Source organism: Branchiostoma floridae, chromosome 7, assembly GCF_000003815.2.
Source record: "Branchiostoma floridae strain S238N-H82 chromosome 7, Bfl_VNyyK, whole genome shotgun sequence".
Lineage (NCBI taxonomy): Eukaryota > Metazoa > Chordata > Leptocardii > Amphioxiformes > Branchiostomatidae > Branchiostoma > Branchiostoma floridae.
Window position 1 is genome coordinate 14,663,837 of NC_049985.1, and position 13,516 is coordinate 14,677,352.

A 13,516-nucleotide genomic window follows, 5' to 3' on the forward strand; every position below is an offset into this window, starting at 1 on the left:
TCTAAATCACGAGGTGGCATGTCCCTGACGAGAAGGGGGGAACTCTGCCGTTTCTTCGTCGACAGCAGAGTCATGCCTCCGCGTAATTTAGGACTCGCAGGCTCGTCGTCCGATCGATTTTCGCCTAATGTGAGGGGGTATTATAGAACTCCTTCATCGTGCTCGTAAAGCTGACCTGAGAAAAACGTTAGTGGAGGAAATGTGATAGTTAACCTTACATAGCATTTAGACTGTAGTAGAGCACCCCGGCTGTAGAGACTGGATGGTCTCAAATGGAAGCTCAACTGTATGTACATATGTGGGTAGAATCCATAGTTGTAAATTTTGAGCTTTAATTTGTTCCTGCTTTTGTCCTTAGTGTTGCAACAAGGCTCAACATTTACAACTAGAGTACGTTTTTGAATTTGAATCTTACTTTCCAGAGGTCGCATATGGCAAAGGATAATGCAAGTACTCTCCAAGCAGAGGTTAGGCTCCGGCTGTTTTTTTAGTCGTTTTTAACGGGCTTTCTATTTTGTCATTTTTTTTTGTTGTGTCCGGCCTTCTGACACAGCAAGATATAATTAAAAAAAATAGAAAGCCCGATAAAAACGACTAAAAACCCGTTAAAAAAACAACCGGAGCCTAACCTCTGCTTGGAGAGTAAATGCAAGAAGAATACAGTGTGTAGACAATCTACAAACAACCCCAATTATACAGGGTTTAGTCCCTTCTATATCTGCTCTTATCAAGAAACGTGGGAAAGCTTGATAAGTACATCAGATTGACAAAGGTACTGACCCTCAGTGTGTACCGCCTGCCCACGGAAGCCCTCCCGATGGCGTGTGCGAAGGCCTCCAGCAGCTGTGTCCGTACCGCCGCGTGGTGTGTGTTCACCAGCATGATAAAACTACCTGGACATGGGGAAGACAAAGATCATCAGAAGGAGATGCAACTTCTTCGCGAAAGGATGTACGGCCATGTATGAAATAGAGATATCGTCATTGAAAAGATGATATTGAAGTTAAAGTCCTGCCTGTGCTAGATGGTAAATAGGGTGGGCCAATCTCCGTTTCCATCGCCCTTGGGCCTCTTGTGAAATCACTAGAGCAGGGAGCTAGTCCACTGGTAGTGGCGTGTGTTCAGCAACAGTACGCAAGAATGCACTAATTTCATAGCCATTTATTTTGGTATGTGCTGTGCTGTACGTCCACAGTGCTGACGTCATATTGCATTCGGTAAGACTTACCGAATGTAATATGACGTCAGCACTGGTTCAAAGTTGGGTGGAAGTCGGTACCGCCGCCCGTTTCGGAGGGCAAACTTTGACCCTTAGTGCTACCCAGTGCTGACGTCACACATGCGGGAAAATCTGCACTCGGGTCAGATAGCTGAAGAAGACCGACGGATTCTGTCGAAAATTCCGGTGAGTCAAATTTCTTGCGGTGGAGGAAAGTTTAATGTTCTCAATATATATTTTACCAATTCTCATGCTAATACGTCTGAAGTGTATATGAGTCTACCCTTTATTCGGCTCTCCTCCTCTGCGGCTGCGTAGTCGTCCGATCCGGTCGAACTCAGCCTGGAGATGGCGGACTTCTGGGATCGAATTGTACACGTCATCCACAATGGCGCCCGCAACATGGCGTCCCTCAGGTCGAGAAGTTCGTCATCCGTGTTGACTTGAATGTGCCTGTTGTTTAGAAAGCGAAACACGCGTGGAATAAAATTAGAATATATATGGTTACGGAACTTCAAGTGATTTTGAATTCAAAGGGGTGAATGGAAAATGTCTTTTAGTCAAATAATAAGCTACTCTCAATACACTATTTGAATATCTTAAATCAGTAAGACAGTTGTCTTATAAATAATGATCATTTTGTAACTAATTATCAATATTCTAGATTGATTATTATTCTTTTCAAGGATTAGGAACCGATTGCAAAACAGACGTTTTCTACTTACTACTAAACTCTTTGTAGAAAATGAACATGACAAATTAATGGTTCTACCTACGATCGGAGATTCAACACGGATGGTTAAACAGCCGTTGAAGAATAGCCCAATTCAAATGAAGAGAGAATAATGGACATTTTGGCTGGGTGGAGGACCGTGATCCATGGAGTAACTTTGGCGTAAAATTACTGTAATCTAAAATAAATCACTGTGATTTGATTTCATTTCCTTTTGAAAAAAGTCTCTCTGAAATTCAAACTGCCCATTAGTCTTTGGCTTAGGTCACATTTCCACACCGGGTCCCGACCGAGATGTTTAAAGAAACGAATGTATACATAGAAATATTAGCAAATTTTGACCATGAATCTTATGTTGACATTTTGTGTATTCTGATGTCTTTTATATCATTCTTTTCCCTCCCAAAAGCTGCCCGGCCAGGACCCGGTTTGGAAATGTGACCTAAAGACTTACTCTAAGTTAGTAAGTCCGCTATAACGACTTAGATTCTTCGTACTCTTGCTTGGGTTTTAGATTGGACATGGAAGACAGTATAGTCTGTCTTCGGAGGAAAGAAAGGGAAACTTTTTATTCAAATTTGTTAAGCGGGGTTGTCCTCCGCTACCCTACCACTTACCCCCCAACCGTTTAAACAGTTACATTTGAAACTCATCCATGCGGAAAATGTGGATAGACCGACCCAACTGCACAGGGTCTCGTGTCGGTGTTTTTCAAATCCCAGGGGGTAACAATAGAATATTCTGTGTCAGAACTCAGCGTTTGAACAGTCCCGTTGTTTCACGCGGCCGTGTGCGATGAAATGATGAAATGTTGTCCCATGAATCAACACAAGATGTCTGAGAGACTATTGAGGAGACCACGGGGGATGAAACGCAGTTTGTTCGGTCCCCCACGGCGCGTGACACCGCCGAATTACGAGGTGAATCCGCGGGTCACGTGTGACGTAGCAACTATTGTCTCCCACGTCTTATGGTATTTTCTCCAAACCTTTGTTAGGGCCCCGTGCTGGGGTTATATATTAAGTCCCGAGCTAACGTGTGCTAGGATCAGACACGAATGAGAGCCTCAAATTCCAATCAAAACAGGTTCGCCATATAGAAATGACAGGGTTCTTAGCGTTGGAATTTTGCAAATAGGTTGCAAGAGATCACGAATGTGAAGCTATTTTTATCTGGCCTTTGGACAAGCTGATACGAAACGACATCTTATACAATTCATGAAGATATTGATATATTATGTCATTCGATAAACTTAGAGCATTTACCCTACAAGCATAACACACACGATGGTCACGGAAAACATGTTGAGTTGGTCAGAATTTCATGTTGTTCTTAAGGGTGCAAATAAGGAAATACAGGACCGAAATCATAAGAGTGTATGATGGCCAAACAATTTTCTATCTTCACTGAACTATATTAAATATCATCAGCATCGAAACGCTGTCTTTTGGAAAATATGATGGCATTTTCCGCGTTTTATTACGTTCATGAAAGAGCCATCTGGTAAGATATTTCTGAATGCTACACAGGGTCGACAGATTTACACTTCAGTAGCACTGATTGTGTGCACGTCATTAAAAAGAAACCAGGCACACTTAAACAATCGCCTTAACCACCTCCGTGTCCTCGATTCTCTATCATATTGTATGAATACAATAATGCCCGAAGCGTCTCGCATTATGCGTGTCATTAATTATTCAATACCAGTCTTATTGTTGTGATGAGTTTGACATGGTCTCTGTATTGGCTTGCTTGTAATATTGTTATTTGTCGACCCATTTTGTAACACCCTCTGTGTTCACTATCTATTCCATAGCATCCGAATCAAATTTTCTATCGCACACTGTATTGGTGAACAGCTCAATTGTCTTACATATGGCACAAGCGTATCAGAGAGAATTTGGTTTATGAAATGATTGATAAGCATTTCTCTGACGCCACTCTCTAGAAAGTAGTTTCATATTGCACGGATTTCAATTACAGACATTACATGTTGAACGACATGTTCGCAACTTCGTGACACCTGTGCTTGTGCAAGACGCGACAATAAGTACGCCTGGTCTCTAGAGTGACTTAAGTCTCTCACGCAGAATTAAGTAGAACGCTTAAGGCAGAGGACGACCTCTACCGAATTCGTGACCTTAAAATGTCGTTACCTATACATAAACCCACACTGGTATACACGATTATAGTGTTTATTTTGACTGATATTTTAGGTATGTTGCCACGTTAGTATTGCGTATACAAGTGGGTTAAAGTCTTGGTTTAAAGTGTGACACGTCTCGGGGGATTGTGGTGTCCCAAATATTGAATACAAAGAGAAGACACGCATACATACATACATACCATCACACATACATCATACCCACCTGGATAGGGCGTTCCTAAACAGCGGCATATCTGAGATCACCACGGCCGCTGAGGGGTCGTGCGATAGCGTCCTGTTCCTCCCGTCCCACGTGAAGATGCTCCTCGGCAGCTCCGCCATGAAGTTCTCCATCCTGACGGCGCCCACCGCCATGTTCCCCATGCCGATCCCGTTGCTACCCCCGCCGCTAGCGCTCGGTCTGTACGGCAGCGCCGCCATCTTGGTTATTGCGTGACGTGCCCTGTTTAAGACCCCCTGTCTGTCGTCCCCTGTATTGTACCGGCACACCAGGGAGATAATGATTCTTTATGACATGAGAGCTCCTGAGAATTAAGGCTTAGAATACGAATTTCCGTTCGTGTGAGTATGAAAGTATGAACTAAACCAGCGAACAAGAAGTACTAATAGCTAATTGACGATTGGGGGTCAAACGTATTACACCGACTATAGACGCATCCCTAGTAGTTCAATACTACGGGTCTTCTAAGTTCTATTATCAATTTTGAAGTACCGAATAATGTTGGTAAATGGAGGCAAATTTTAACTTATTGGCGAAAAAAAGAGAAAGGGTCAGAGATAATAAAGCTGCCGACTTCCGGCTTATTTTCAAAATGACTGCAAGCACCACATAGACAGGTGTGTGGAAGGTCCACTCTTACATAATCAAACAAGAGTTCGGAGACCTCATACCTCCATGAAATATTTTGATTATGTTAATGACTTTCACATCTGCGTAATCTATGCTTGGTTATGTACACCTTTAGCTAACTTACACAGGTCACAATATTGATAATCCAATAACGTTATACATGTACTTGGAAGGATTTGGACACTTTCACATTGATTATGCAAATTAGGGACTACAAACTACGTATGTTACATGCATTTGAGTCCCATAATGGAGAATACTATAAATGTAGATTTTCCTCATCAAGTATGCAAATTAAGTCAAAATTTGCATAATTTGCACTTCAATAAGTACATCTCTGCCAAAGATACCTGCATGCTAAATACATGTATCATGGAAATTCATCGTTCCTTTGTTCCGTTATGCTCCTTGGAAGATTTTGAACAGAATGCCCCTGCAGTTCCAGAGCAAGCTCCTAGGAGGCCCAAACATACATCACCTTTTCCTTACATCACAAGCTATCTGCCACTGAAAAATCAAGACCATAGCATGTCCAGGTCAAAAGATACAAAAAATCTGCTGCAGTACCAAGGTCACACACCAGGGGGCCCAATAATAACCTTGACCTTTGTCTTCCCAACACTTACCCACATACCAAGTATCATTACAATCCATCCAAAGGTTCTAAAGTTATGCTGAGCACAAATATGCGGAAACGCAAACACACAGACAGACAGACAGACACACCAAAAACTATACCTCCATTTTTCATGGAGGTAATAAGTTGGTACGAGGACCGAAAACAGGAAACTTGGTCTGCGGTTATAACGTTAAAACTGTGGGTTCGGAAGAACGATAGCAATGCAAGACTTCAACAAAGACTATAGTGTACGATTGTCTTAATAATACATGTAAATCTCTGAAACGTTAATACTAAACACATACATGTAGCGATGCGGTAGTGTAAAATTTGGTTTTCACAAATGTGACCGGCTTCAGAACTTCGGTTACTACTGAAACAATTATAAGACGTACCTTCTTTAGGTTGACTCTTCAGGATGACCGACTAAAAATCATGAGACTTTCCAAGAACACGTCCCTGTCCTGAGCTGTTTAACGTTCATGGTCACGTGGTCCACAGTTAAACAGGCGCGAGGTCAACAAGCCGTCATTCAAAGGACAAGGTCAAACTGTCGAAGAACAACACCAACTTCTAAAGCTACAACGAAGTCTACTCTATCCGTTACCATAGTAACCATTTAAAGTCGGGAAAGCTCGAGGGATTACGTTTCTGGACTCATTCCCTTGTCGTTAGTATTTACCAAGCAGAGGTTGGGTTGGAATATTGTGACCTTAGTCCTATTGTCAATCTGACGAATGATAACACAACATTTTGAAGCTACAACGACGTGGCACCCATTTCTTTGTGCCATCGTTAAATGTGTACCCTAGCCGTTACCATAGCAACCATCTAGAGACAGGAAATCCCGGGTCACATTTCTGGACTCAATTCCTCGTTATTAATACTTTTCAAGCAGAGGTTTGGTGGGAAAATTGTGACCTGTTGTCAAACTGACGAAAAACAACACCAGCGTCTAAAGCTACAACGACGTGGCACCCATTTCTTTGTGTCATCGTCAAAAGTCTATTCTAGCCGTTACCATAGCAACCATTTAGAGACAGGAAAGCCCGGGTTACGTGTCTGGACTCTTTCTTCGTCATTTGTACTTTCCAAGCAGAGGTTTGGTAGGAAAATTGACTTATTGTCAATCTAACAAAGAATAACACAAACTTCTAAAGCTGCAACGACGTGGCAGCCATCTTCTCTGTATAATGCTAACCGTTACCATAGCAACCAGAGTCAGGAAATTTCGGGGTTGCATTTCTTGACTCATCCCTCGTCATTTCTACCTTCCAAGCAGAGGTTGGGTTAAATTGTATGACCTACTTCTTATCAATCATCCAATATTTGCCGTTTATCGGAAAACGTCACATATAAGCTTTTCTAACAACATCTGCTTGGTGGAAAAATTATCGGTATATATGTCGGGGCATCTTTGAATAATAATTTGTATTTATTGATAACAATAGTGACGTAATTAGGACATAGATTCTTGGCTTCTTTAGCTTCGGTAAAATGTCTTACATTAAAAGGACAGTGAGTGACTGACGATATCTGACGGAACGACTGTTAGCCCTTCTCGCACGAGTTAACGACGCAACTGTTTGGTATTTCTGGTAGATCACTATCAAAACGATTCAAGTGTTTCTTCTGCTTTTGTCATATACCAAATATCTTGTGATTTCTAATATTTTAGTTCTTACTTCTAACCTCAATTGGTCCAGAATAATGTTCGGTTCATGGCAATCTGCAGTGTAGGGTGGATTCATTACATGTAGATGTAGTCTAAAATATATGATTCACTGTCCAAGTCAGGAGAGTCTTAAAAGAAACTGTTTTATTTCATAATACATAAGACAAATCCGACAGAAACAAACATACGAAAAACCTCATACTTACACACATGCAATTCAAACAGTTTATAGAAAAGAGTAACGGTTCAAGTTCCAGACTGAAAAAAAAATCTACCTTCCCAATCGTATCCATAGTAGTACATATTCACATTTCTTCTTACCTTGAAATTGACCTTCACTTTGGCAATCTTTGACATAAGTATCTGTTTTCAGTCAATTCATATATATTTTGTTGCAATTTGTTGCATACATTTGCTAATTTTACAGCTGTTTCGTATGATTTGCAGTACTGTTAAAAATAAACCGTTTTTGGCTTGGAAACATGAAATAATGCATGTGCGCCTGTGCGGATGATATATTTGATGCGAGGGTTTCGTTCGATCCAGTATCACAATCGCCATGCTGTTCTCTTGCTTCTTCTGACGGGTGTTTTCGGCGGTGCAGCTGCAGTACGCCGTGCTGGCGTTCGGCGCGCTGCTGCAACTCTCCGTCCAGGTGTCAGCCTTCCCGGCGTGCCATGGGTGCGCTGCTGTCGGGCAAGAGCCACCCTACGTGACGCGGTTCGGGTTGTCCTTACCATAGGCTGCTGGCGCCTGGACAGCAAACGGGAAAACGTGCAAGTGTGTCGTCAGCAATGTTTTGTCAGCAAGGGGGTCTCCGTGAATATTCATTACTTATACTAACGACGTTATAACGAATGAATAACTTTATTGCACACCAAGTGTGCACGGTACAATGTATGGCAGCATCTACAACACAGTGCAAAATAAACATATAGGGTAAAACGTAACATCCTAATTACTATAACAATAAGGATTAGCATAAGTTTTGATATCACGTTTCAATCGAGTGGGGCTAATCATGGGCGTCGGTATTTATTTTTTCTGATACAAAGCAGTCTCTCCGACGGTCTCTGCCATTGTTTCGATTTGTGTAACAATGTCCTGAACGTAATGGTGCCTGCAAAATTGATTTTCTTGGGGCCTTCAACTTTGACATATTACCCAGAGCTCCTTTCACCCGCGCGTGCGTGGTAACTTGTTTGGAAAGGCTTATTCCAGGGTAGCATGCATGTCAGTAGAAGCACAAACAACAGTTGGCTGCTGTCTTGCCATCCATAATAATAAGACATTGTAAGGAATCATGTCTCTACCGTTCCTAACCTGCGGGGTCTCTCCGGCGCCTGGACAGTCACTCTTGGTCGGGCTGGAGCAGGGGGTGGGCTAGGGGAATCCAGGACGATTATGACGACATAAGCACAGACCCTGCAAACGAGAAAACAATCAGCTAGTTAGGCCATGTCGATCTTGATTGTAGCTATGTATGGATGACAGCCGCGCGTGTATCAATATTCAGGCAATTGCAAAAAACAAGTTTTCAAACATAGTGTAAACCGTACAAGATCGTACAAAGCAGCTGTACAATATATACAAATATATGCCTTAGAAAAGGGTATACAGGACAATATATACTAATGTCATAGCATTCCAGCGGTAATTCCAAGGTCACATAAGAAAGAAAGGAGGACAAAAATGAAGAATGTATTGTTATGTATACCGTACTCTGTTTGTGCATTTGTTCAACCTTCCTGGCCACTTAGATTTCATTTGGGGGGCCAAACTTTATCTTAATATTCGCACACTTGCACCAGTTTGGGGGTTCCCAGAGGATGTCATCCAAAAATCAAATCAACGTGATCATACCATAAAACGGTTGGGGGAAGACGATAAACGTAGCATGACAGCTATTTAAATTTCAATCAATCAATCAATCAATCAATCAATCAATCAACCAATCAACCAATCAATCGTCACCTTTGATGGTTCCGCAGTTCCCACTCCCACATTTCCTCTTGGCAACCGTCGTTAGGGCAGGAGACCACACCCAGTCTCCTCTGCGCCAGTACAGAGTCCTCTGGTATGATGGGCCTGGAATAGACAAACGCAATGTACAGGCTTTGGAGTCAGAAAGCTATTGTATTATAGTAGACACCAGCGTAGGCCATGTTGATTTTATTATATGGATGACATCCACTGGCAGCCTCAAAATAGGCCGAAAATTAACGCGCGCGTGGGTGTCACCTATACAATCAAATTAACATGGGCTAATTACATAATTAACAACTCTTTAATTCCTAAATTGGACATCACAGTTCTACAATTGCATGCGGATGTGCCAGGGGCAAATTGACGCAATGTTCCATTTATGCCTAGCGCTGTACTGTACTGTACTGTACATGAACGGCATCTAGCGATTTAAAGGGGAAATGCATCCCCGTACCTCGTTTTGGGAAAGCAACCTTCCTCCTGACACACCGGACAGCACGTCAGACTAAGCGTCCCCGAGTCGTCCTCATACAGACAGGAGGCACACACACGGTGCTGACACAGGCCTGACACCATCCTCAGCTGCGGAGACAGGCAAATAGGACAGCTAAACCTGAGAGCGGGTAGAAAAAGAGAAAGAAAATTAGACTCAGCGCGCTTTATATGATAATAGTTCCAAAAACGGTTTTTTTGTGAGAATGACATAGTCAATAACAATCACAGCGGCGGTTCCCGATCTTAAATGGTCACAACACCGAACTGTACTTCAACCCAGTCCTTATATGGCGATAAAAATGCAGGAACAAGAACTTCAATGAAATTTTAATTTAGAATGTAGCGTGTAAAACAGTTGTGGAAGAATTTAGCTGACAGGTGAAACGATGGAAGAAGCTAAGGTCTAGAATTAGACCATATTCAGCGGCATAAGAAATCAAACATGGCGGCACCAGGTTATAACTAATATATAGAATAAGCCGTTTCTGTCAATCTGACCATATCATTTAGCTTTAAAAGTAAGCTACAATGAACGGTACCTGTCTTCCATGTCCTTGCGGACTCGGGGACTTTCAAATGAACCACTCGCCATTGTCTGTCACGGTATGATGAACTGAGAATCTGAACACACGTATGCCGTTTCTTCTTCTTTATGGCGCCTGTGTCTGACCTACCCACGCATTTCCAGGTGTTAAAAAAACGGCGGGAAAATGTGTCTGTTTCTAATTGCCTGCGTCTGATTGGTAGATCTAAAGACAGAATGCAATTTGCTTGCGCAATTGGCAATAAATGGCAACCCGCCAAGTAAATTTGATTAAGATCGTAGAGGATCAACTATCTTGATAATCTGAACATTAGACCTTAGTACCTATCATTTGCAGATTATCGGAATAGTTGCGGATGTTGGTAATTTTGCACAGGTTATGATAACAAATTAATAGCTTGGAATTCGAAATCTGTTTGACATTAACGTACTTAAAGAAAATTAATTCTTTAATCATTACTATCACTATTGTCCCATTTCATAAAGTAATTTTCAGTCTAGTTGTTAAAATCCATCAATCACAAGGGTCAAAGAAAATAATACACTGAACTCTCGTAAGTCTCAACTTTGACCTTTCAACAGATATAACCCGGAAGTCCTCACTCAAAGTCCGCTATCCACCAAGTGATGATTTGTTAGTGAATGCGGGTTGCCCCATTTAGAACGATAGACGGCACGCGCACGGAAGGTAACTGATTCATTTTATAAGGTAGAGCTTATCATAGAATTTGGGGGTTTAAGACAATTTCATCCTATGGGGTGGGGGTGTCAAAGACCAGACTGCAGCCATGGAACCAACAAAGATTGATACCATGCTGCAGCATTGATTTTTTTCATCACCAACTCCCAGGTGTAGTTTTCAAGCAACCTGCTAGGGGTTGTCTAATCAATCCGTCCGAAACATCCGATCTCGCCTGTGCATCATGATGATCAGGAAATTTACCATGCTATCAAAAATTGTTCCTGTAACGTTACGTTGCATATGTTTCATCTTGATTCGTGCGCTTCTACGTTAGAAGTCTTAGAATAGATATTGAGATATGACTTCAAACGAGCGATCGCGATGATGTCACGGTGACGCAGTAGTAAAAATCAGGTGTTAGGCGAAAAATTGATTTACATATTAACCAGTAATTTGATCTGCTAATTTAGATATCAATTTTTGATCCAATCTACTGACGCCCTTAGGCCTGGTAGGCACCAGCCGTCAAATACCCCGGATATAAACAACAACAGCGATCGCTCGTAGTCAGTGGGGCGATATGGATCCGTTTGCGTTTCTTACAGTTGGTTGTATCATCATAGGAAATATAAACATCTATGAAACAGTTCCCTTCGCACTGTTATACTTTTAAGTTCATAGAAAACCCATTAATGCTGGTCTGTACAGCTGTTTTATTTGTCCTCACATAACCTTTGGTCCTATCAATGGAGATCACGTGACGGTGGGGTCAGGCGTAAGTTTGTCCGCTGAGGAGTAGGTCAGCACTGGTGCATTGAGTACCACTTCCGCAATCACAAGTCGGAGTTAGACACTCGTACCCTCAGGTAAGTAGTGAATTACTACTACATAAGGTGACGTTTATATAGTAAGATTTTAGTGATGTCATGATGTGAACATCTTTCCAGCTGTTGGAACGTAACCTTTTCGCCATATCATCGGATAGTTTAAACCAAGACATAACCTCCTTGTTTAAACTGTATGGCAAAATTTGCCCAGTCACGATGATCGTCATTCGTGGTCTGGGTGAGTATGTATATACCGGGACTCCTACACTCGCTCCATCAAAATAGTGAGTAAGGGTTAGTCCCAGTAAGCTAGATACAAATAGGCATCTAACAGGGTGGCGCCCAGGCTACTAGTGATGAGTTGACCAGGTGGCAGATATATACTTGTACAGTACTTTGAGATTGTTGCAGGAGGTACAGTGACTGATAACGTTAGCGCCCCCTTCCGAATCGATCTTGGTGCGCATCACACTGTGGGTGCGCATGTAATACATATAAATATGAGTCATCACATGAGGCCAGAACAAATTAAAGCACTCATAAAACCACAGTGTCTATAGTAATGACAAACTCCAAGAATACATTAGGTTTAGCCTAGGCTTCTACCAGGCTTCGCGAATCGCTGGTCAAATAGTTCATGTAGGAGTTGTGGGACGTGTACTGACTTCTCTGGCCGGCTGACTCCCTTAGCACACTATTCCCTGTATTTATCCAATTTGATATTTGAACAGCGATTCGCGGAGCCTGGTACAGGCTAGCTACGGTTTGTCAGCGTCAGCTGTCTTTGTCTAATCCCACACCACGATAGTACGTCATACCTTATACACAAGTTCAGGGTTTGAAATGCGCATGCGCAGTGTGGAGCATCATGGCCAATATTGAAATCCCCTGAGACGTAAACAAAAACGTCTACACAACTGTGTACCGGACAGGAACTACTTACAAGTTGTGGTTTCCCTTTTGACCCACAAATCTGCAAAACAAATTAAGAAAAAAGATGCTATTTCAATCTCTGGAAAAAGATATATATGCCTTTACCCTTTGCCAAAGTTCAAACCATTCGATGAAAAAAGACTGCGAAAACAATGGCATTAGTCATGTTGACTCACCCTCGTACATTATTTGCATAATGATATTTACTTTTAGGAACGGTTGTAACTGGTACCTGGTGGTAACGTTACGTATTTCTTTTATATTTGCATTGGGACAAACGTTGACAATGTGTCACTGCACTCAAGTTAGTAACTTGGGGGTGCCAGTTAAGATTTTTTTTATTTGCATTGGTACAGACGAGGACAAAGTGGCACCGCACTCAAGTTAGTAACATGTTTCATCAGTGCAGTGACAGTACAGTCAGTACAGACAGAAGGTAAAGGTAGTCTTTCCTTTTGCCTCCACGACCACGGCCAGGTACCCATTTTACACCTGGGTTAAGTGAGGGAGGCCTTTCTTCCAACGGTACAACGTCGGGGGCACAGCGAGTATCAAACTCGGGAGGACCTCTAGCTTCCCACGACCCCAACACTCGCCACACACGATGCCATACGAATGTTGACACTGCTAACGTTACGTATTTTCCCTACAGGTTACAATGAGCGGTCGTCACGGCATGAACTGGACCCACGAGGGGGTTTGTCTCCCTCGTATCGTCACCAAGGAGGCACTGGACGCCGTGTTTGATTTCCAGATTCGAGATGACGACATTGTTGTGGCGAGCTT

The 13,516-nt window shown here is 42.3% G+C and overlaps 2 protein-coding genes and 1 long non-coding RNA gene across 5 annotated transcripts in view; 1 reads left to right on the forward strand and 2 right to left on the reverse strand.

Annotated features, from left to right (window-relative positions):
* Window positions 1–4,956, reverse strand: part of LOC118419975 — a 7,693-nt gene extending 2,737 nt beyond the window's left edge. The window contains exons 1-4 of the mRNA XM_035826679.1: window positions 4,832–4,956; window positions 4,322–4,589; window positions 1,503–1,672; window positions 781–893 (exon numbers count right to left, since the gene is read on the reverse strand). Coding sequence (XP_035682572.1) covers window positions 781–893; window positions 1,503–1,672; window positions 4,322–4,539 — 501 coding nt within the window. The 5' untranslated portion in view covers window positions 4,540–4,589; window positions 4,832–4,956. The remainder of the gene's footprint in view (window positions 1–780; window positions 894–1,502; window positions 1,673–4,321; window positions 4,590–4,831) is intronic.
* Window positions 4,957–7,390: 2,434 nt separating this feature from the next.
* LOC118419978 lies at window positions 7,391–10,438 on the reverse strand. The gene is made up of 5 exons (XM_035826682.1): window positions 10,284–10,438; window positions 9,704–9,862; window positions 9,238–9,351; window positions 8,587–8,688; window positions 7,391–8,016 (listed from the first exon to the last, which is right to left on the reverse strand). Exons 1-5 carry the CDS (start codon window positions 10,334–10,336, stop codon window positions 7,812–7,814), a joined length of 633 nt encoding a protein of 210 aa, XP_035682575.1. The 5' UTR covers window positions 10,337–10,438; the 3' UTR covers window positions 7,391–7,811.
* Window positions 10,439–10,845: 407 nt separating this feature from the next.
* LOC118419986 lies at window positions 10,846–13,516 on the forward strand. 3 transcript variants are annotated; one of them, XR_004831709.1, is made up of 3 exons: window positions 10,846–10,976; window positions 11,679–11,836; window positions 13,383–13,516. It is a non-coding gene; the product is annotated as an uncharacterized LOC118419986 (long non-coding RNA). The 3 variants fall into 3 exon arrangements; XR_004831708.1 differs by having other exon boundaries at window positions 10,849–10,976; window positions 11,723–11,836; XR_004831710.1 differs by having other exon boundaries at window positions 10,876–10,997; window positions 11,723–11,836.

Coding starts and splice junctions, on each gene's coding strand:
- LOC118419978 (XM_035826682.1), bottom strand. CDS start 10,336: ATGGCGAGTGGTTCATTTGAAAGTCCCCGAGTCCGCAAGGACATGGAA. Junction 9,352..9,703: donor GGTTGCTTTCCCAAAACGAG/GTACGGGGATGC, acceptor TGTCTATTCCAG/GCCCATCATACCAGAGGACT. Junction 8,689..9,237: donor GAACTGCGGAACCATCAAAG/GTGACGATTGAT, acceptor TCTCGTTTGCAG/GGTCTGTGCTTATGTCGTCA.